Source organism: Henckelia pumila, chromosome 4, assembly GCF_033568475.1.
Source record: "Henckelia pumila isolate YLH828 chromosome 4, ASM3356847v2, whole genome shotgun sequence".
Classification (NCBI taxonomy): domain Eukaryota; kingdom Viridiplantae; phylum Streptophyta; class Magnoliopsida; order Lamiales; family Gesneriaceae; genus Henckelia; species Henckelia pumila.
Window position 1 is genome coordinate 125,230,350 of NC_133123.1, and position 24,040 is coordinate 125,254,389.

The following is a 24,040-nucleotide window of genomic DNA, read 5'->3' on the forward strand; positions in this document are numbered from 1 at the left end:
GAGAGAGCATATCCCAGAGGACTGAGCCTGCTGTCGGAGTAGGCTACCCCCATGATCCGGAGCTCGCCATGGTACATGTCGAAGAAATTGGATCGGGGCCGCACCATGGGGGTTTGAGGTTTCTCCGACCTGACCTGCCGGAGGGGCACCACCTCGGGATGGGGGCTTGACGTAGCACACCTTTGGAGCCCTTGGGAGGAGCAGTTGAGGGCTTGGATATGGTAGCTGTTCGAGGCGAAGGGGCATTGGATTTGGCCGAGCTCCCTTCAGCCTTACTCCCTGATGGGGCAGTTGCTTTCTTCTTCTCCAACATCCTCTTCAAGGCGACATCCATGACCCTTTTTTTTGAGCAAGCAAAAATGAGGTCAGCAAAAAAAAAGAGCAAGGGCGGGGGAGGGCCATACCTAGGTTTCCTTAAACCGAAACCTCGGCCGACCTGAACCCATGGTGGCAGAGAAAATCCTCTGCCAGAAGGGCGGCGGTATCAAAGCACCTTCCCCCTATAGCCCACTAAGCTCATGTGAACAGCTCTCCCTGACCGGGGTGGGAGTAGGCAAGAGGGAGAGAGTCTCCCTCCAGGTGGAGCATATATCCCAATCGTCGGAGGTATGGACAAAAAATAAGGAGTTTTTCCAATTTTTGTTGGAATTGGGAGAGCCCTTGAAGAAATTGTAGTTAGGTCGGCAAGAAAAACAAAAGAGGCCCTACTCAGATCGTTTGGAGAACGAAAAATTGCAAATAGTAAAACAAGTTACGTCATAACCTAAAGTCCTAAAGAGGACGACAAAACTACAAAGAGTACAGAAGGAATTGGGGGCAAACTGCCCTAAATGAAGATCATAATAGCGGCTGAGCTGTTGGAAAATTAGAGGGAGAGAAAACCTAAGACCGGCCTCCAGCTGGTCTAAGTAAAAGGTATAATATCCCTCGGGAGGATGGTCAGCTCGGTCCTTAGGGTCAGGAATGATAAACTCATAATTCTCCGGGGCGTGCGAGAGAGATCTCATCTTATCCTCATCCGAAGCATCCAGCTCGGACGAGTATTGCTCAAACCACGGCACCGCGGGGATCTCTGGGTCATTGCCCAGATCATCATCCTAAGCTGAGGTCGAGGCAGGAGCAGGATCCTTACCTTCAAGCTCCCCTACTGAAGTAAGTGCGAGGGAATCATATCGATCCACTTCGCGAAAAATCTCGTCTAAGCTCCCAGAGTTAGCTCGGGAAGGAGAAGCCATGGAATGATGGTACTTACGAAGGATAATCTAAGCAAGAGAGCTCGAAAAAGTGAAACAGAGAGAATTCACGGAAATCAGAAAGGGAGAAAGTGAAAATTAAAATTTTACAGTGAGGACCTATTTATAGAAACCATGGATGAATCAGGACCTTTGGTTTTTGATAGATGGACGGCTCAGATCATCGGGAATTCAAAAAGTTACCGTTACAAGTGCTGATGTCATGTTGTGTCAGAAAGACAGCTCAGCCGGTCATGTCATCTCAGCTCGGCATTTGCTTAGGGTCATCTTAAAACAAGAATTAAATGAATTTCGAGTCTTTGACCTCAGTTCGAATTTTAAGGGGGGACTTGTGATATCCCGGTAGAAGATTAGCTCAGTTCATCGATGACCCTAAGCTCAAAGGGCTATTGATTGACAAACTACGATAGGAATAGAGAGCTCGGCCAAGCTCCCACATCATATTTGGAAGCTCGACCTCGGGAGCTCGGGAGCTCGGCCAAGCTCTCACACCATATTTGGAAGCTCGGCTTCGGTGGTTCAGGAGTGCAGCTCGGAATCGGGTTCAGCAGGAATCTAGCTTAGCAGGTTGGCTCAGCAACCTCAATAAGTTAGTTAAGATGTTAGGATCAGTTATTTTTGGAGAGCTCAGCTCACTCACTACGCTACCTATTAGTCCCTATAGGGTAGAAACATAATGTCCTCATGATGGCAGGTCAGCTCAAATTAAGCGTATCAATATTTCCTTTGTCAGATAGGATTCAGGCGAGATCTCAGCCTAGATATTCGGGATTGTGATCCCGGGATTCTCGGGTTCTTGATAAGGAAGGTAAGCGCCAAATCCAGAGTCTTCTCCTATAAATATCAGGTTCACTTTCATTATTTAGATTCAATTTTTCACTCGTGCGCACACACCACTCACTATATTTCGCTATCTTAGCATCTGACTTGAGCGTCGGAGAGGATACACCGAAACACCTTTCGGCCTCGTTTTACACTCTTGTTTGTGGTTTCAGGTCAGCTGCAGCTCATCATTAGTTGGAGGAGTTTCGTTAGCTCTTCCAAGGAGAACCCTTTATTGAGGAATATCATGTATTATTGTTTTTATTATTATAAAATAACTTAATTGCCCTTGCCAATTTCAAATATATGGCACTCATTCTCAACTAATACCATGAGTTGGAAGGGATTTTTCATCAAACCCACATTTAGTATCATACCAGACCATGAGACATTGAGTTAACAAAAAAATGAAAGAAACATTGATGAGTAAAAATTTATGGATAATCTCATTTTTATCCAATGTATCAAACGGTATCATATACGCTAATACATACTCATGTGCGTGCCTTGAGCATATAATATTTGAGGAATAGTTATGAAAAACGGTCATGTAAATTAGCTTATTATTAGTTAGCTTAATTTGATTCTTTAGAAATTTGAATTTGGTATCTGTTCTGACATGTCCGACATCACATCATCATTTTTAATATTTAAATTCAGAATAACAAGAATAATATTGTATGATAATTTTGACTACTTTTTTTATATTAAAAAAAAAACTTGCAATTTCCCTTCGCTCCCACAAATATCTCCCACGTTATTTTCTCTCCACATGATTACCAAATCATTCAGCAATAATTTGTGAATACATTAATATTTTCGAAATCGCCATTTAATCTTATAATACATGATCAATCATTTTGAGACATAGCTGCATGCGCTACAAAGCATCGTGGGCAACTTTTAGAAGGTGGGGTGAGAAATATTTAAAGGTACATCGTTCTTTAATTATTATTATTTGAAAAAATAAAAACAAAGTTTTCCATTTTCGCCTTTACATTTTTCACGTGGTTTGCATATAAGAATTTATTATATTTTTCCAATGTTAAATGCACATATAAATGTTGTATTGATCAAAATTCAGAAGTGATAATTATTACATAGTGACTAATGAGTGTCCCAAAATGTGTCCAAGTTGGTAAAGTAGATGAACTTTTGACTAGAGCTCAGGAGTTCAATTCTCCATACCAACATTTTTTTGGATTAGTCTGTCCCACAGAACTTGCCTAGACAGGTTTACATGGCTAACGTCAGAACTTGCCTAGTCAGGTTTACATGGCTAACGTAGTTTGCAAGCTATTGCGTTAGTCCAAAAGTTACCCAGTTCGCACAGAAAATTAGCGGCTACAGGTTCCCACTTAAAAAAAATTCGCAATGAGTTGTGATATATAGGTGACGCGATCTTTCCTTATCATAAGTTTCGTAGCATTTCACGCAAAGTCCCAGAGCAAATCGACTAGTACGGAAAAATCCATTTTCCCGATTGATGATTTTGATCGATTCATGTGAAGCCAAAGTCCTTCTATGCCCGGTTTGTTAGGTAAAAGGGTAGTGGGATGCCGCAACAAGGACATGCATTGTCGGGGGTGTTGGAGAAAGATGACGGGGAAATCGAGAAGAAAAGAAAGTGATGCAATGGAACAAAAGAAAAGTGAAGTTATTTGATTGAAACACATCAGTGATTACACAAAATCGTGATGGTACGTACGTTGCACGTGGTAAAGCAATGAAACCCGGTATTTTATATTAATAATTATATTATATGTTAAAAAAATAAATTGGTTAACTCTATGTTGAATTCAGCTGAAAAAGACAAGAGTTGAATTTAGAAAAGACAAAAGATGAGAAATAATAGCACAAAAACGACATGAGTCGACTGTGTGATCGTCCGAGCAGCAACTGGTTTCTTGTTGAATGGCGCAGCCCTTCTTTTAATTCTTTTTGCCCCCGACTTTGTGAGTTCCCTTACTTGAATTTATCGTTCTTCCTTTTACCAAAACTCATAACACACCAAACATAAAATTGAATAGTAATTTAAAGAGATAATAATATTTATAAATCATAATAAATGTGTTAACCTCTCACTATTGTTTTTTTTTTTAAAAAAAAAAAGCCGTCTGTTGTGACGGGGGATTTGGCGGACCCATACCCATTTATTATATTAAAAAAAAAGAAATACAAGAGAGGGGACTATGCCAAGTATTAACCTCTCACTATACGTACTAATACAAATGACTTAAAAACAAGATTCTAAAAGCGTGAAACGTGATCAAAACATCACGAAAGTTTCAAGCGTTGGAAGCTTAAGCGAGCTTCATACGAAATTATGTGTGTAAAAGTTTTTTTCTAATTTTATTATAATTCTAATTATATCAAGTAGTTAATAGATTAAATAATATATAAACGTAAAATTATTGAGAATAAATGCATATATATTCAAGTTATCAAACATGAATCTCAAAATAACAATTTGTGTGGAGAAAAACATTTTTTGATCGCGGTTGGATCAAATATCATCCCTTAACATTAGTAGATAAATAGTGTGTAAAAAAACGTAGACATTTAAGTAGTACATTATGCAACTTTTTTTATTTTAAGTATCCAATATATACTATCTTGTAAAATTTATTAAAAAAACAGTGTGTAAAAAACAAGAATATTTAAGTAAATTCATGATTAGAACTCAAATAGTGTGTAAAAAACAATGATATTTAAATTAATTATAATTGAACTCATATTTATAATAGTAATAATAACAACAATATATAATCGATAATAAATAATAGATTAACAACAAAATAATGTGTAAAAAACAAGATATTTAAGTTTTCACAATTTTTATACATATATTTATATTAGTAATAAAATAGATAATAAATAGATTTTAAAAAGTACACTAGTTTACTATACAACATTTTTTTATTTTAAGTTCATATATTATCTTATATGATTAATAACAAAAGAGTGTGTATTAAATAAGTTAAATATACTTTGTAGGAAAAATTAAATTAAATATGAAAAGGAACAAATAACAAATAGTAGATGCACAAAATATGAAAGTAAACAATACAAAAATAGTGTGTAGAATACAAAAATATTTAAGTTAATTCATAATTGTTACTCATATATTTATAATAGTAATAAAATAGATATTAGATAGATTAATAGAGATAATAAAGTACAATATACAATTTTTTATTTTATATATTCATATACTATCTTATAAGATTATTATTATTATTCAACGTACTTATTCATGTGTGAATTATAAAACCGAATAAAATAAATTAGAAAACATGATAAAAAAAAGATTTAAAAAATATTAATAGTATTTTACTTATATATATATATATATTTGAAAGAGTACATGATATACTTTTTAAATAAATTAGTTAATTGAAGAGTCAAATAAAAAATTGAAAAAGAATAACACATTAATTATATAATAATAAAAAATGGTAGCAATATAAATTTACAAATGAGCTCACAGTTTTATAGATAAAAAAAATAAATATATGGCCCAATAAAAAAAATCTAATAAAACAATAACAAAATTTTGAGTCACAATAACATTGTGGCATTAATGATGATGAATTGTTTTCAGATTTGATAGTTTCGAGATATTATTTAGCAAATGAGAAAAGAGCAATTGACATGCATGCATGCTACAATGGCGAAATCGCAATGTTTATTCTTAAATATTTATATTATTTATTAGATTTTTTAAATCATACCAAACGATTGCATCAGTAACTTATACTATCTTATAAGATTATTATTATTATTCAACGTACTTGTTCATGTGTGAATTATAAAACCGAATAAAATAAATTAGAAAACATGATAAAAAAAAGATTTAAAAAATATTAATAGTATTTTACATATATATATATATATATTTAAAAGAGTACATGTTATACTTTTTAAATAAATTAGTTAATTGAAGAGTCAAATAAAAAATTGAAAAAGAATTACACATTAATTATATAATAATAAAAAATGGTAGCAATATAAATTTACAAATGAGCTCACATTTTTATAGATAAAAAAAATAAATATATGGACCAATAAAAAAAATCTAATAAAACAATAACAAAATTTTGAGTCACAATAACATTCAGACATTAATGATGATGAATTGTTTTCAGATTTGATAGTTTCGAGATATTATTTAGCAAATGAGAAAAGAGCATTAATTGACATGCATGCATGCTACAATGGCGAAATCGCAATGTTAATTTATTCTTAAATATTTATATTATTTATTAGATTTTTTAAATCATACCAAACGATTGCATCAGTACAATGAAACTTGTCGAATTTGAAACTATCCTTATTTCCTTTATTTTTTAAGTTTTTTTATAAAAAAAGTTCCCCTTGTTTATTTCCAACTGTGATTGATGAGGATTGGATGCTCAAAGGTAGGAAAAATGTCGTAAACAAAGTTGACACTAAGGACAGCACAAACGGTAAGTGGTGAAGAAAAGAAAAGTGGAAACGTGCGGCATGAGGGTACAAATTATTGGAGGAGAGCTAGGGAGATCTATATAATTGTAAATAAAATTCATTTTTTTTAATTTATTTGAAAACACTCGATAATGAAACGCTTTTTCCATGGAATAAGGATAGAGTTTTGGTATTGAACGAACTGAAGTTTTGTAGGGATCCTGCATAGAATCACCTACTAACTGGGAACTATGACATGCGTTAATCTTAATTAAAACATAATCACTAAACAGAGTAAAATATGCGGAAACATAACCCATAATTTACATATCAAACTTAGTACAATATTCAAAGTTTAAACTTAATAGTGATACAACCATATCGAAGAAAATAAAACTGTTTAAAACATTATACAGCTATAACGAATCCTGTTGTATAAAATATCCATTGAAAACTCCTGCTCCCTGGTCCTGCTTCGAACTCTCAGCTCCGTACATCCTGCGACTTGCCCCGTGGAATGTGGTGTCCAAGATAATAACTAAGACGTGAGCGACTAATGCCTAGTACATAAACATGAGTAAACATATGTATATGATGCATGCAATCGTGATGACGGGTAATAAGTCATCTGAAAGTCATGCTAATAACCGGCGCCAATGAGTGATGTGACCGCTTGGATCAAACCTCTGGGTACAACCACACTCGCCTAGAACCCCCTACTATAACAGTACATCCGGTTCTAGAATATCTCCTAGAACCCCCCGCTGTAACGGTACATCCGACACTAGACTAAATACAAGTATATCAAAGGAATATGCTCAAATGCGCACATGACATATGAATATGGAAAGCAGTAAACCATACATCATGCCACATAATAATGCCACAGAAATGCAACATGTAAACATGTATACTCGCTGAAAATCTCAGTCAATGTGTACGTACCTCTAAGCTAATTCGAGTCTAGTAGGACCTAGGTTCCAAGTCTATATTCAAAAGTTCACCGTATCACTACACAAGTTCTATAAGTCTTAACTAAGCTAACAGATACTCCCAAAACTTAGTAAGATTCCCGGACCATACCTTCATCCGTAGTAAGCCCTTTGGAGTCGCTCGTTCTGGAGGACTATAACAACACCTTTGTTATTCCAAAACCTCTCTATTAACCGATAGGGCCCTCAAGTGTATACTTCACACTATATATAACTAAAGAAGAAAACTCGAGAATTCGATATGAAATTCTGAATCGAATGACCCCTATGTATAGGCCAAGGTTCGGCCACATTCGGAGCCTCCGCTTCGGGTTCGGAGCGTCCGAACTCTGCATGCATGTCACGTGACGATCGGAGCATCCAAACTCGGGATCGGACCGTACGATCTGCTGACTCTTGGACACATGTCAAAACTCGTGGCTTAGTCATCTAGGCTTGCTGGCTGAGGGAGTTCGGAGTGTCCAATCTTAGATCGGAGCGTCCGATCTTGCCTTCCCTCCGAAGTAATCAAGTCAAAATCAGAGCTTCCGATCTTGCTGAGTTCAGACCGTCCGATCAGGCCCAAACTTTGAAAATCCAATTCTTACGTATGAAGCCCGATTAAGCCCTTAAATTGGTTAAATACTAACCATTAAAATTTTTATCATATTATCATCTTAAAATGGGTTCTGGGTTACTAAAAATTTAAAATTAATTCGATAAGAACTGTTAAAAAATGAGACTTGGACCTAACTCGACTTAGACCTAACTCATCCCAAAAACTAGCTCAAGAGGGGAGATTTACCTTGTCTATATATTAAACTTTTATATTATTTATTCAACCGATGCGGGATACAATTAACACATCAATAAGAACAATATAATCATTCTTATTATGTGTATGTTATCATCATACATGTTATGTTAAGAATTAAGTTTTGGATTTTATAAGAGATAAACTGATGAGAGCCAAACTGAAGATAAACTGATGCATGCCAAACTGTCTACTGAGCTAAACTGATGTCTCGATAGAAGCCATTACGGAAAAGCTAAAAGAGAAGTGCGATTTTACTCATAAAATAGCCTAACCGAATATTCAGGGAAAAAAACAATTTTATTAAGAAAAGCGCTAAACTAAAAAATGCGACTTTAAGATAGCCAAACTGATTCCTTCGAAGATAAGAGCCTAATTGAACCAACACATGAGATACTAGACTGAAAATACCAAATTCAGTCATCAACTGTTATCGCAAAAATATGTATCAAAGTAGTAGACTGATCCATTGAACGCCTCGAACTACATCAGTCTACCATTGCGATCATCAGTCTACCATAACGACTTGGTTCGGATAAAGTTGTTTTGCACTCTGACACTACCTGCAACAAAACGCCGCGATCCCAGAAGTTTTTGAGTACAGAGAATGTTGGTGAAAATTACGAGGCAAAGGGAATAATTCAAATCCTATCAGAGACTTTTCAAAATTATTACCGTTGGATTCCGAAGCCTATAAATAGGCATTATGATCTATCAAGGAAGAACTCTCGCATCGGTGAACATTTGAACATTCAAGCTTTCAAAGTCTGTTAAGCAAGTTTGATCAAGAAACTCGAAGCACAACACTTAGACTGTTACTCTGATCATTCAAGGATCATTTGTGCAAGCTCAAATCGATTTGTAACATTTGTATCTTATCAGTCTAAGACTGAAATTGAGTTGTAACTAGGAGTTTTGAGATAGTCTGTCGTGTGTAACTCCTAGTATTGGATTGGGTTTTTGCAAATTACTTGTAACAGTCAAAGTCTTCTAGTGATATCCTTTCGAGGTGGAAGAAAAGGTGACGTAGGAGTAATTGAAATCTCCGAATATCCATAAACATTTCACTGTGTTTTTCATCAGTCTATTTACATACTATAAATCTTGCATACACATTTACACAAAGTTTTTAAAATCTGCCTATTGACATATTTTCGCACATATACTGTTTGTCAACTTGCATTAGACACCAAGATAAATCTGAAATTCAATCACCGAACTGATTGAATTCACTATTATCTCATTGGAAAAATTTTTGAATGTATTCACCTTCCTCTCTACGCTCTAATCCGATCCTAACATGTTATTTACCGGATGTTGGATGGACTTGTGCAGGGTAAAGGTCGTCTCGAAACAGTGATAAGCGATAGAAAAAGAAGAACAGTATCTCCAAATCGATTTTAAATATTGATGAAAATTAACTAAATACATATTAGAACATTCATTTTAGAAGGAAAAAAAATTCCCCATAAGTATCATTTAACCTTTTTTATATTTATCTATTAATTTCAATAATTTCTCGATGATTTTATTAAATAACTTAACTAAAAAACAGAAAAAGGATAAGAAGTATTCACCTTTTTTTGCTCGAGATTTTTCCAGTTCTTTATTTTAATTTAAAAAAATAATAACAGAAAAAGTATAAGAATATTTTTGGGATTTGGAGAAATTTTCACCACCCTACCAAATATTTAATTTCGCGGTTTAATTTTATTATATAGTATTGTATTAAAATTTTTACTATGAGTAGGATATAATTATTGTAGGCTATAGCCCATCTATATGAGCCCAATGGGCTTGCTTAAGCAACAAGCTAACGAAGAAATCGCCGAATAGTTTCCGGTTGCGCCTTCTTCCATCAAATCTCCAAAATTACGTTACGAAGGTCGTCAAAATTCCCATTTACACACAGAAATTTTATTAATTTGGCTCCAATCGAGCAAGAAACACACAAATTCAAGAATATTTTCAGTCACCTTTTGCGATGGAGTATGATTTCAAAACCCGGGCGTACGATTCGCCAGCCCCGTCGTACGGTAGGCCATCGTCCGGCCCGCCATCGACCGCCGCTCCTCATCCCATGTACGGTCAACCAACATCTATTTATCCCAAGATCGGCGGCGGCTCAGCTCAATCTGCCGCCATTCATGGAGGAGTACCGGCCCGGAACCCCCCGTTTCAGAACGCCGCGGCTCCTCCGACTAGCTGTATTATTCTTTTTCCCCCTCTGTTATTTGAGGATTTATGCTTTAAAAGTTTCAGGTTTAATTTGTTTTTTGATCGTATTTGTCCTGTTTTGGTATTTGATTTGCAGCTGGAATTGGGATTAGGGTTGCTATAAAACCTGAGTATAAAATTACTCCGCCGGTATTTATTTTCTTATGATCTGCTCACTAAGACATAATAGTTACGTGTGCATGAATTCGAGTTTCTACTGATTTATGATTTTGTAGCCTCCCTTGTTGCCTCAACTTGGGGACATACCTCGAAGCAATTTCCACTTTGATTTCGAATTTGAGAGAAATGTTATGGCGGAAGCAGTGAAGGAAAACCCAAATTGGAGCAGACTTGGGTTGGAAAATCCTGTTAACAAACCAGCCGAAGCAGCATCCTCCCATGTAAGTTTTGCTTTATGAGTTCATTTTAGCGAATGAATTGTCAAATTGCTCAGTAGTGTCATCTTTATTTTATAGTTAATGAAGTATCATTCTGTATTTTTGCTTATTCCATTTTTTTATGTCTTGCAAATTTTGGATACACAGGCACTTGACATAAAACTTCGGTTTCTTCATAGACCTTTTTAAGTGGTTTTTTTAAAGAACAAAAAAATCTCATGCTTGGATACACCTGTAAAACGAGCTTTTTGTTATTCTTTTAAGGTGAAACTGAAGTAAAAGCCAGAAAAGCCACATTTTTGTAGAACTTTATTATCCAAACACCAATTATTCTGAAACAAAAATGGTTTTTTTTTTTTTTTTCTGTAGCTTATTTAGTGGAGGGGATATAGTGTCAAGTATAGTAGAGATTTCGTCTAATTTTAAATTTGAAAAATTGTTTTTTAGTTCAATGAGTTGTGAGAAGTAATTGTGTCAAATCCTCCAAAACAAAGACTTCATTTTCGCATCTCAGGAATAATGCTACATGATTTTTGGTAAAAGATTTGGGATACTTGTTTTGTACTTGAGTGGAATCTTTTTGGGATCCTTGGATGTGACCACCGCCATTTCTCCTCGTGTTTGTCGTGCATCTTGTTGTCAGACTACTGGTTTTCCTTTTGTAAATGAGAGTTTCCTTGAGTGAATAGTTAGGTGATGCCCCCACCTTTTCATGTAATTTCAGTGCTCAAATTTCATGCATAGATCACTCAGTTTTGGTCATGTATGAGAAAAGCCTAACTTGTGGTGAAGTCTTATCTTATTGTGGTGAAATCATAACTTATTGTGGCACAACATATGGATTTCATGTAGGGTCCATCTTCAGATCCCACAGTGAGCAAATACATAGCAGCGGGTCTTAGCAGAGATGCTGTGCCTCTTGCAGTAGCAAACTACGGAGACAATCCGATCAAGGTGATATATTCTTAAAGTTCTTATCATGTTTCCATTAAGATTTAAAGTTTTTATCATGTAAAAGTGAAGACATATGAAAGGAATAAAGAAATAAAGAAGTATGTGGTTATGTTAGCTTTACTTCTCGAGCAGCAAATTAGCCACGTCTGTGCCTGTCACTGATGTCGATTGTTTCTCTTCAGGTTAAGGAATTCGCAAATGGATTCACTATCCTGCGAGAAATGGGATTCTCATCAAACAATGTTGCAGAAGCATTGTTCATGTATGACAACGACACGGAGAAGGCATTGGCTCATTTCCTTAACAATAATACATCTTGAAGTTACTATACCATATCATCATGGATTTGCATCAACTCAAGTTCATTTGGTAGCATAGTCAATCTGGTTCTTGTACTTGTAAAGTTGATTTGTGAGATACTGTTGTATTGTTTGTTGTATAGAGATTTTGGTGAGTGGTGTCCTTTTTGTTTCTTCTTTCTTGGGTTCGATGTTCTGATGCACCTACGTTGTTGCTATCCCTTCAATAATAAAATTTTGTTGACATGACCATTGATTGTAAGCAACCCACACATTGAGGCATGCCAAGGTGTGGACATTCAATGAGTGAAACTCTGCCTGAGGAAAGTTCAAGGCTTTCCCATCAAGTTGATGCATAATGTATCATATGATACATTTTCTTTTATTGGCCAAATTCCAAACTATTACCTCTTATTTGTGGCTTATCGACGAAACAAGGTTGCCCCTCGAGTTAAGATTGCTGCATACGAGTCTCATATATCTTAGATGCATGGAAACTCTCGACATGTTACAAGTTGAAAATATTATCATTTGTACCAAAAATAGCAGCACTAAACTGCCTTGTGTTTAGATCTCCACCTTCCAGAACCGAACCGAATCGGTCAAGCCATTGAACCGGGCTAGGAATTTCAGTCTCCTCCACCCACTCTGAAGTCATATCCAAGTCATCCAGTTGAAGAGGATCTGCTTCTGAAGAATTCGATTTCAAATACTTTTCCAACTTAAGATTGTAATTCACGTAAACCAAGTCGTTTAATGTTTCCTTGTCTATCTTGTTTCGTTTTTCAGAATGGATTTGCTGAAATGTGCTCCATTGCCTCTCAAATGTAGTAGTGCTGCAGACTTGACTGAGTATTCGTATCGCCACTCGTTGCAAGGTGGATGCGGCGTCGCCAAATTGCTCCCACCATATTCCTACACAATGCACCAATATTCATTCGAATTTAGAGAAGTTAAAACATAATGGAAACTGGTAATGGTCTAGTGAATAGAACACACAATACATGGCGGTTTCGGCATAAATGCCTACATCCACTTAAAACTCTTAAAATATACAACTGATAGCATCTTGGGATAAATATGGTAGGAAATTTTTATCTGATCAATTCAATATAAATCATATCAGTCGTAATTTTAAATTCTATCTAGCACTTACCAGGTGAAACAGAGTCAATTGCCTCCTTAGCAAGGTTACAACCAAACATCCCACTTCTCCTTGAAAACAGACAAATCTGGTTTGTTATATCGCGCCTTAGATCGGGAGTAGGAAGAAGTTTTTCGAGAACTCTGTAAAATTCTTCTTTGATAGATCCAATAAACTTGATCTCTGGATTATATTGGATGCTTGGGTTCAGAAAGGCTGCAGCTGAATGCAGAGGGGAATGGAGATAGTTTCGCCACTTGTCATCGACTATGTCCAAAAGCGTCTTGCATTTGATCTCATCCATAATGTAGTATGTCCTTATGGAATCCTTAGCTCGGGTCATCAGCTCGTAAATGAAACCCACGGAAGGCTTTCCTCCTGAAACTTCCCTCAAAACTTTCAAAAACGGCTCAGACACAGCAACGCTTTCTTCTACTGCTCTCCAGAACTCGTTATCATCTATGATTCCGATGCAAGTTGCAGCTTGAGGCTTGTTTGAGTAAGTTGAATTCGCAGACAACTCTGGGCTATTGAACATATGTTTCAACCTCGATTTCTGCTTCAACACAGACTGTAAGGACAGAAAGTTTGAAACAAACTTGGTAATGCCACTCTTGATGATTTCTTGTCCTCCAGTGAACTTTTTCATTAAATCAAGCATCAACGAGGAGTTGTATATGAACTTCGAAACAGCTTGCGCTTGTAAAATACACCGGTTGATCCAATCCACTTTACAAAACTCCTCCAAGATCCCATTCATACAATGTGAGGCGCAAGGGGTCACGAAGATGGTTCCATAACTCTGTATTATGTGGTTGGCTAACCCAGGACAATTCAGAGAATTATCCATAACTATCTGCACTACATTTTCTGGGCCTACATCTTGAATAACAGAGTCAAATAAATCAGAGAGGTACTTTATATTTTTATAATACGAAGATACATCAACCGATTTGTGGTAAAACGTTCTAGAGGGGGACGAAACCAAGAAATTAATCAGAGCCCTCGATTTGTTATCCGTCCATGTTTCTGCAATTATAGTACAACCTGTCATAGCCCATTCTCGCTCGCTGTCTTTCGAATGGGAAGTCATTTCAGATTTGATCTTCTCTAACCAACTTGTTTTCAAGGTTTCAGCAGATGGGGCTGAAAATCCGTTCCCGCACTTTCTCACAGCACCGAACATTTGCTGATAAGACGAGGAACGAGCTACACTAAAGTCCAATTTATTTTCAAAGAAGAAAAGGGCAACACTTCTCTCTGCATTTTCTTGGTCATTTCTTGAAGAAGAGCTAGGTGATGTGACAGAAGGGAATACTTTACCCATCACAGGCACTGCTTCAGCAACCACCATAGCCTTTCCAACAGATGCACAGACAGTCACCGGAGATTTAACCTCCGGTATCTTTTGCCTTTTAACAATTGAAGTTTCTTTATCATCTTCTTTCAAGGATAGGATTTCCCTTACTCTATCACTTACATCATCCCTAACTTTAGTGCAGGGGTTTACACCTTTACTAGGAAGTCTAGACAAATGATGTTTTAGCCTACTAATGCCACCATTAAGTATTCTATCACAAAATTTGCATCTCACCTTGTTTCCTTCCAACCTGTCAGCATATTCCCAGCAAGCATCTTTTTCTCTAACCACTGCAAGAACGAAAATGAAAAAATCAGTCCCTCGCTAATCCGGTCATAAAACCGGTAAGTTAAACTCTTGATTACTTCATTGTAGTTACGTTCAAATTGTTGCATTATGACAAGTATTTTGAATAAATAAAGCGATTACATTGGAAACAACAGCCAACTTGATCAAGATTCAAGAACCTCAAATATCCTTATTATGACAACCTATTCCTCAGCCGCTAACAACTTTGGGGGAATGATACTCAACTCATCAGAGCAGCTTCGATAAAAGCCGTTAAAATTTCAAGTCCCTTTCAAGAAACATATCTGCATACTCTTATAGTGCAGAAGTAGCCAACTCAAAGAGCAACATGAATTTTTTAGTGGAAATTTCTGATAGTGGTATCGTGAGGCCAGACATCTGCCGACTCACTAAAACTATAGCTAGTGATAAACGTGCATCTTATAATAGTCCAATCCAAGTTTCAACCAATGTATCACCTAGGTAGCCACATAACAGCAGGAGCATTTGTTGCTCGTATTGTGTACACATAAAACTTGAAGAACCGCAAAGAATGAGCAGGAGTATCATGTATAATAGTGACTAGTCCCATGAGCAGGACTCAGCAGACGCAGAATGCAATCAAACATGAATAATAAAACACGATAATTCTGTAAAACAGTATGTATAACAACAATTCAATGAAGTTCAGGTGTGAAGCGAAATTCGCCACTCACTTGTTAAAGAAAATGCCCAGCTGATGATCACCTGAAACAGTGATAAAAATAAATCAAAATTAAATTAAACTAAACTAAACTAAACTAAAAAATTATCCAAAATGAGGAAGAAATAACATCCATAACAGTAAGTAATCATATCCCCAAACACCCATTCCCACAATTTTCAATCACCAACTCAATAAATTCGCTTTCATAAAACAAGAAACCCCCCCAGAAAAAAAAAATCACAGACAAACACACAGAATCAGCTAAAACTTAAAACAAAATTGAGTCACAATTAAATATTTTTTTTTTTACTACAAGTATGATTTAATAGCTAAAATTTATGAATCTGGGAAACTTTCAAAAGGCTGGAATTTGTTGTTTCTGCGATGAATCCACAGCCCAATTTTTTGTTATGCAATTAATTAATTTAAAACATTTTCAAAACTTGGTCCAAAATTGATATTACTACAAGAATAACAGCGAGAAATTGAGGAAACGGGAAGAATAAAGCTTACGGGAGAGATGCTCGGAAGCCTCTAGGATCTGGAAACTCGCTTGAGTTCTCGCGATAATTTGGCGATTTTTAATTTATATATATTTACCAATTTTTTTTTTATTATTTTTTAAGTACGAAACCTTTTATCCTTCTCGACTCTCGTTCTCGTTTAAGCTTTTTTTTCCCCTTGATGATGCTTATTTATTGTGTAGTAGCCGAAATATCGCGGCTTTATCAGTACCTACCCCAAAATAAGTGGCAAATATAAGTACATTTCTAATTTTTAATATATATTTATATATTATTATAATAGTAAATATATGCACCCTATGTACGTACATAAATTAAATTTATCTAAAATATGATTTTTTTATTTATATATAATAAATTTTTATCGGGTAAATTATATTTTTTCAAAAAATGTAGAAAAAGTGAATGTGAATAATCACTAATTTATTACTCTTTGCGTTGTTTAAAAAAATGATTAATTACGTTGATCATCATTTTTGGTATATGACAATTACATCTATACCCAAATTCAGTAAGTAATTTAATAAAGAATTATTTTATTGGTCAACTTTTTTATAATATTCCAAATTTAGCCTTTTATTAACTTAAATTATTACAACTTATGTTAATTTTAATTTTTTCATAATTCTTTTAAGTTTTAATAATTATTTAGATAAATAAATCCTTTCAATATTTGACAAATTTGATTTCAAATTATTATCAATTTGAATGTATTTTAATTAATTTTATTTGCGTGTCAATAATATATATAACAAAACAAAATAATATCGAAAACAGTTACAATTTTATATATTAAAATTAAAATTAAAATCTTACATATGGAAAAAATTCAAGTATACTCTCAAAATTTTGAATATTTTCAATTATCGTTTCTCTTTTCATATTTTTACTATTTTTTATTCTTATGTATAGCAAAAATCAAATAATAGGTAACCATAATTTAAGATTTTTATTTTTTAAAATTATTTTTATGAAAGTTTTTTGAGGATATAATAGATATTTCTTATTATTTGTTATATTTTGTACACCCTATAAAGTTGAAAGGAGATAGTCCTAATTTTTAAATTTAGGAATAATTGCATATACTATCCTTGTGAAATCATGATATTGATAAAAATTCTCTATGACTATTAACCCCTTGTGGTTTTAAATTTTGAGCACAAATACCCCTGAAAACACGTACGAACAAATGATTGTGTATTAAAATTTTGAAAACATGTGGATGTATGTGCTCAAGATTAAAAAACACAAGGAGTTAATAGATTATTCTTTTTTCATATGAGATTTTTAGCAATCTCGGTATTTCACAAAAGTAGTACGTGCAATTAGCCCTTAAATTTAATTGGATCTTTTGTAATATTAAAAAACATCAAGAGAGGTGGATGTAATTAACCATTAAAAAATAATAGTAATTATATGATAAGGATATTTTGTGGAAAAATTAAAGTGATATAACATATCAAAAGTAGTTACTATTTATATCTCAAACGTAGAGATCAATGGACCTTGATATATCTTGTTCGTCTAAAATTAAAGAATTAATTACTGTTTAGTATTACTTGTATAATTTCACATGAAATAATTTTTTTTATAGAATATAATAATAGTGTAATGTTTTTCTTCATCTAAAAATGTTATGTTCATATTTAAATTTATCATCTTGTCTCACGATCCGGATAATAGAGTCTTGACTGCTTAATTTGACCAAAGTTTTACCGAAAATGGATGAAAAAATGTAGTTTGGGTTTTTAATGGAGGTAGGGTTACGAGATTAAAAATCTTACATATTTGAGGGTACAAAATATCACGTAGCAGCAGTAGTTAGCATGGGACCCTTAAATTTCTTGCTGGTTTGATTTGAATTTTTTTCGATTTTTTTAATATATAGTTATATTTCTATATTTAGATTTTAGATACATTTTCTTGTTTTCTACTGAGTAATATATTATTATAACAAAATCTTAGAAAATGCGTAAATATTTTTTTGAATGAATTAAATAAAATTAAAATTGAAGCTTAGCTTCTTGTTTTTCAATATAGTTTTCTTAATAAAAAAAAACTTATAAATTTGTGGCATAATTTTTTAAGTCAAACCAAAATAAATATATACCTACCTCTGTCATAGATACATCCTTTTCTAAAATATACGGACCTACTTATCCTCACATGGTATTAATGCTTCGGATTTCCATGTAATAGCTGAATTTCAAAAGGTTTAATTTCCTGTTTAGATAAAATCAATCAAATTTTGTTTTGTTGTTTTTGTTTTCATCAAAATATTTAGGGTCGAATTTATTTTAGTTTTCAAATCAATTAACGATAAGGCAAAACTCATGAGACGGTAAAGTGTCATTTTTTTAGATGGGTATGCTATATGAGTTATCTATTAAAAAGTATTACTTTTTCGGTTTCGATTACATAGTCCTATTTTATTTTTCACACAGATTAAGAAAAATTTATTGGGAAAACAAATTTTATATAAACTTCATGTTTTATCCCTATTTAATGTATTAAAAAATGATTACATAATTTTTAAGGTGTAGTTAGTTATTAGTAAAGAAGTGTAAAAAAATATTACTAAATATATTATATGACTATATATTTGGGACAAAAAAAAAAAACATGAACACTATAATTGGGACGGAGGGAGTATATTTTATGTCAAAAGTATTACTTATTATTATAAATATGGGTAGGGTTGACACATCTCACGAATGAGACCGTCTCACAAGAGTGTTACTCTCGAAACAGAGAGAGTAAATATTTTGGAGAGCAATAATATCCGCTCATATTGAGATATATGAACAAAACATATATCTGTATGAGTTGTTGTATGATTTAAAATATTTGAATTGTGCAGATATAATTTTCAGTAAATGAGCAAATTTTTAAATACCCTCACGACGATATACATAATTCACTCCTCCAACAAAAACAACAAATTTTTTTTTTCTGATAAATAATTAGTCCACGATTAAAATAATAGTTTGCACATGGTGAATTAATAAAGATATTCAGCCTCCAATCCCCACCCAAACGATAAGAAATAAACAAATCATATCTTCAAGCGGATGCGTAAGACGTGTATATCAAGTGATTATTTTACTTTCCTTGTTGCTTTTTTAACATTGCATTATGATAATTAACATTTAATTTAATTTAATTTAATTTCTGGCATCTTATAATTTATACACAGTCCCATCCAGTAAATAATTATAATCTCCAAACAAAAATTTATCCACCCCTGCTTTCTAAATTCTATGGACAAAAAGTTTAGCATACCAAATATCGGTGGGATTTTACGATTATTTACATAAAATCGAATGAATACTTAAATAACATAGCCTAGGAGTAGCTCTATGATGAACTAGTAAACCGGAAACTCTTTTTTAGAAAATTATTTTAAATTATATTTATTCAGTTATTAAACCACAATTTGCATGTAACGTGCATATTTTTAGTAATAGGAAATAAGAGCAAAAAGTCAATGCGATAGATAAAAACGTTGGTTTCAAACTTGAACAAGATTATAGTACCAAACTTTTGATTGCATGCACAAACTATGTTACGTGCAGAAAATTAGGGAGACGAGTGGATCGAGTTCTTTGTGATTGATTAAACTCATATTTTCAAGAAATTTTTAATGACAAGTTCAAACTTCAATCTTTCAAACACGATTATTTATCGAGTATATGTATGCTCGTGACTCAATTATAAAAAATTTCAGCCCCAACTCTTACAAAAGTGAATTTTTTTTATCGTTTTGGTGGAAAAAATTAATGCCACCTCTAATTTCATTAAAAAAATGTAATGTTGTGCAATACAGTAAATTATATTAGGTGGACTAGATCTGGAAAAATTCACGCTAATTATTTAATTTAATTTATAAGTCAAAATTTTCTTCTCTGCAGTAGCTGTATAGGCTGTAGCCATTACGCTACAGCACGTGCAGTTCCCATTCCTCCCGCGCCATTAGAGCAGTAAAATATAAACAAACAAACTCCCCTTTGCTTTCTGAGAAGCAATCATTTATTGCTTTGTCCCCTCAGTATCACCCACCCCTCCAATCATTTCCGCTCCCCCAAGCAAGAAATCACCCCTTTTTTCTTTATCACCAACCGGAGTGTTTGGTGTGTCTGTGATTCGATTTTTTACTTTTAACGATGAATTTAATGATGGGTTCTTTTTGAATGTGTTGTTCTTGGCATTGGAACTTTCGGTGTATAGAGTTTCAGAGTTCTTGGTTGGTGATTTCGGGTGAGGTGGGATTTCTTCGATCGCTGGCTTAAAGGTACGTTTTGGATTTCAGTGTCGTTTTTGGGAGATTCATACGTAGGATGGTGAAGTTTAGTTAGGATTTTTCGAAAAGTTTTGATTTTTAGTCCGATTTAAGTCGTCCAACAGCTACATTTCAGCATGTTTTTTGCAGATTGTGCTTCGTTTGTTTGCTTCATGAGATTCACCCTTTGATTTGTTATGAAAGGTTGAAGATTTAGAAAAGAAAGGATGAATTATTGTTACGTACAGTTTTGTCAAAGCCTAGCAGAAAGAAACAAATAAAAAGTTGCATGAACAGTGTGTCTAGAGTCAGTGAAGGTGGGAAGAAAAAGATCTCTGTAATTTTTTATTGGATTTATTAGCTTTTTTTATTTGAGACGTAACTAATTAATTTGGTTGGTTGACCTAACTTGTCTGTGGAATTTTCAACACATGGGGTTACATTCTTGATAAAATATTCAATATGTGATAATATTTGGTAACTTTGTTTCGTTTTTTAATTTGAGGTTGTTTTTGTTTTGAAGTAATGTAGTGATGGCAGAGATTGAGGATATTGTTTGAGGTTGTTTTGACTTGTAAGAGTAAGAGAAGGAATGGACGTCAAGATTATTTTTTTAGCAATTTTAGTATATGGTAAGCTGTACTTGTTAGCAAGAGCTGAGCCTAATGAAGATAAACAGGCATTGTTGGATTTTTTCGATAACGTTACTCATGTTCGGAAGCTGAATTGGGATGAGAGAACTTCTGTGTGCTATAACTGGACTGGAATAACATGTAATCATGATAATTCGAGAGTTATAGCGGTTCGGTTGCCTGGTATTGGATTCAAAGGCAGCATTCCTTTGAACACACTTGGCCGGTTGTCAGGGCTTCAGATCTTGAGTCTTCAATCAAATGGTATTAGTGGGACGTTTCCTTCTGATGTTTTGAAGCTCGGGAACTTGATTAGTCTTTATCTCCAGTTCAATAATTTGCAGGGTCCTTTGCCGTTGGATTTTTCGGTTTGGAAGAACCTTTCTGTGTTGAATTTGTCTAATAATGCTTTCAATGGGAGTATTCCACTGTCCCTTTTGAATTTGACTCATTTGGAAGTTCTTAATCTTTCTAATAACTCGCTTTCTGGTGATATTCCTGATCTGAATATCCCGACGCTGCAAGTGTTGGATCTGTCCTATAATAATTTCACGGGAGCTGTACCTCAATCACTCAAGAGATTTCCAAGTTCTGCCTTTCTTGGAGATCAAATTTCATCAGAGAATTCAATGCCTCCAGCTCCTTCACCGACAATTCCACCAAAGAAACGTAAAGCAAAACTTAGTGATTCGACCATTTTGGGAATCATTTTAGGCAGTTGTGCGCTAGCATTTGCCTTAATTGCCATGCTACTAATTGTTTCCCACAGAAAGAAACGAAAAAATACATCTACCACCGAGGTTTCCCAGAAGAAAGAAAAAATTGTTTCCGAGCATCAAGGGAATGGTGGCCGTTTAACATTTTTTGAGGGGTGCAATCTTGCTTTTGACCTTGAAGATTTGTTGAGGGCTTCCGCCGAGGTTCTTGGGAAGGGAACATTTGGTACTACGTATAAAGCGGCATTAGAGGATGCAACAACGGTAGCGGTCAAGAGATTAAAGGAAGTTATTGTTGGGAAAAAGGACTTTGAGCAACATATGGAGATCGTTGGGAATATCAGGCACGAAAACGTAGCTCCATTAAGGGCTTACTACTATTCCAAGGATGAAAAGCTTGTGGTATATGATTACTACAATCAGGGAAGCGTGTCAGCATTGCTACACGGTATGCTGTTTTTAACTTATTGTGCTCGTTGTAATGGTGGCATTGTTTGGTTCCTTGATTCACTTTCAAAAGGGCGGGTTTTATAATATAGAAGCTAGATTCAATTGCCAACTAGAAGTAAAATTTGAATTCTTCAACACATTGTTGGTTTCATGTGCTAGAAATAATAGCTTTAATGAGATCCTAGCTTTGAGTTGTATAGTAATGAATAGGAGGAATAGAGTGAAGAGAATGCAATAGAAAACACAATGAAGAAAAAGCTCAACGCCATAGAGGATTTACACGCGATGAGAGATGAGCAAATGGAAAACACTCTTAATAATTCTCTTAATAATATTTCTTAATTTAGATTACAGTTATCTCCTCTATGTAGACGCGACATAGAATGGAATAATATGGCTGGAAATCTTTCTAACATAAAATCGCATCAAAGATATATTACAATTATAATACCAAACCTGATGTTTTTAATTTCTAGTACGAGTAAATGGTAATGGTAGCATTGACTTTTTCTCCACCAAGTTAATGATGGCCAAAAAACTGATGAATATATCTATCACTTTTGCAGCAAAACGAGGTGAGAACCGGATCCCTTTAGATTGGGAAACTCGACTCAGGATAGTAATCGGTACAGCAAGAGGCATAGCTCACATCCACTCGCAAACTGGTGGGAAGCTCGCACATGGAAACATAAAGGCCTCAAATATTTTCCTCAACTCCCAACAGTATGGCTGTGTTTGCGATCTTGGTTTAGCAACATTGATGAATCCAATCACACCACCCGCTATACGGGCAACAGGGTATCGTGCCCCGGAAGTGACAGACACTCGGAAAGTGACACAGGCATCAGATGTCTATAGCTTCGGAGTTTTCATACTCGAGCTCCTTACTGGGAAATCCCCTGTATATTCATCAGGTGGTGAAGAGATCATCCACCTGGTCAGATGGGTGCATTCCGTAGTTCGCGAAGAATGGACCGGCGAGGTTTTTGATGTCGAGCTCTTGAGGTATCCGAATATAGAGGAAGAAATGGTGTCCCTGCTGCAGATAGGCATGAGTTGCGTGGCAAGAATGCCTGAACAGAGGCCAAAAATCGAGGATGTGGTGAAAATGGTGGAGGAAATTAGAGGTGTTAATACAGGGAACAGCCCATCTGGTGGAACCAGATCTCCAGGTTCCACTCCATCTTTAACTCCACATTTGGCTGAGATTGGACCCTCAAATTAGTTCTAAATATAGCTTGTGACCTCATTTTGCCTATTATTCTTCTTTCTTGTTTCATCAAGTTATAGCCATTGGACAAATTATTCAGTAGATTTTTCTTGGTTTTGTTATCTGTTCAGTGTTGTGCTTGTATTAATTTGGGGTTAACCTACTGATTGCATGCTAAGTGGAAGAGTCATGTATGTCTATGTTGCATATTTTGTACGATCAGCTGTAAGCCGGTGCAATTTTTGGGAGGAGTAGGAGAAACAAATGCCCCGAGCTATTGAAATGTAAGGTTTGAATCATAATGGATAATGATATGTGTATATAGAGTCTACGTTACACGTCCTATTAAATTAAATTAGAAAAGTATATCAAATTTTTTTAAAAATATCTTTATTTTTAACATATATAATAATAAAATCTCACTTATATTTAGAGCCGTTAATTTGGGTTAGGCCCGCCGGGTTGGTCCGGCCCGCCACATAATTTAAGTGAGTTGAGTTGAAATTTTTTCAACCCAACAAAAGGTGGGCCTAGATGGGCCAACTCGTCTAGGCCCG

The 24,040-nt window shown here is 34.7% G+C and overlaps 3 protein-coding genes across 8 annotated transcripts; 2 read left to right on the forward strand and 1 right to left on the reverse strand.

The window, feature by feature from the left end:
- The first annotated feature begins 10,114 nt into the window (after positions 1-10,114).
- Positions 10,115-12,426, forward strand: LOC140866266 (uncharacterized). The gene is made up of 5 exons (XM_073271218.1): positions 10,115-10,513; positions 10,621-10,673; positions 10,760-10,924; positions 11,774-11,875; positions 12,058-12,426. The coding sequence occupies exons 1-5, from the start codon at positions 10,291-10,293 to the stop codon at positions 12,193-12,195; spliced, it is 681 nt and encodes a 226-aa protein (XP_073127319.1). The 5' UTR covers positions 10,115-10,290; the 3' UTR covers positions 12,196-12,426.
- Positions 12,427-12,615: 189 nt separating this feature from the next.
- Positions 12,616-16,238, reverse strand: LOC140894582 (uncharacterized). 5 transcript variants are annotated; one of them, XM_073303132.1, is made up of 4 exons: positions 16,186-16,238; positions 15,683-15,713; positions 13,331-14,968; positions 12,616-13,089 (listed from the first exon to the last, which is right to left on the reverse strand). In XM_073303132.1, coding segments are annotated over exons 2-4 (2,046 nt in total). In that variant the 5' UTR covers positions 15,684-15,713; positions 16,186-16,238; the 3' UTR covers positions 12,616-12,682. The 5 variants fall into 5 exon arrangements, with proteins under 5 accessions (XP_073159233.1, XP_073159232.1, XP_073159235.1 ...); XM_073303134.1 differs by lacking the exon at positions 16,186-16,238 and having other exon boundaries at positions 12,618-13,089; positions 13,331-14,730; positions 14,913-14,968; positions 15,683-16,098; XM_073303135.1 differs by lacking the exon at positions 16,186-16,238 and having other exon boundaries at positions 12,618-13,089; positions 13,331-14,809; positions 14,913-14,968; positions 15,683-16,098.
- Positions 16,239-20,107: 3,869 nt separating this feature from the next.
- On the forward strand, positions 20,108-23,806 carry LOC140894584 (probable inactive receptor kinase At4g23740). 2 transcript variants are annotated; one of them, XM_073303137.1, is made up of 3 exons: positions 20,108-20,487; positions 20,999-22,271; positions 22,840-23,806. In XM_073303137.1, exons 2-3 carry the CDS (start codon positions 21,068-21,070, stop codon positions 23,496-23,498), a joined length of 1,863 nt encoding a protein of 620 aa, XP_073159238.1. In that variant the 5' UTR covers positions 20,108-20,487; positions 20,999-21,067; the 3' UTR covers positions 23,499-23,806. The 2 variants fall into 2 exon arrangements, with proteins under 2 accessions (XP_073159238.1, XP_073159239.1); XM_073303138.1 differs by having other exon boundaries at positions 21,007-22,271.
- The last annotated feature ends 234 nt before the right edge of the window (positions 23,807-24,040 follow it).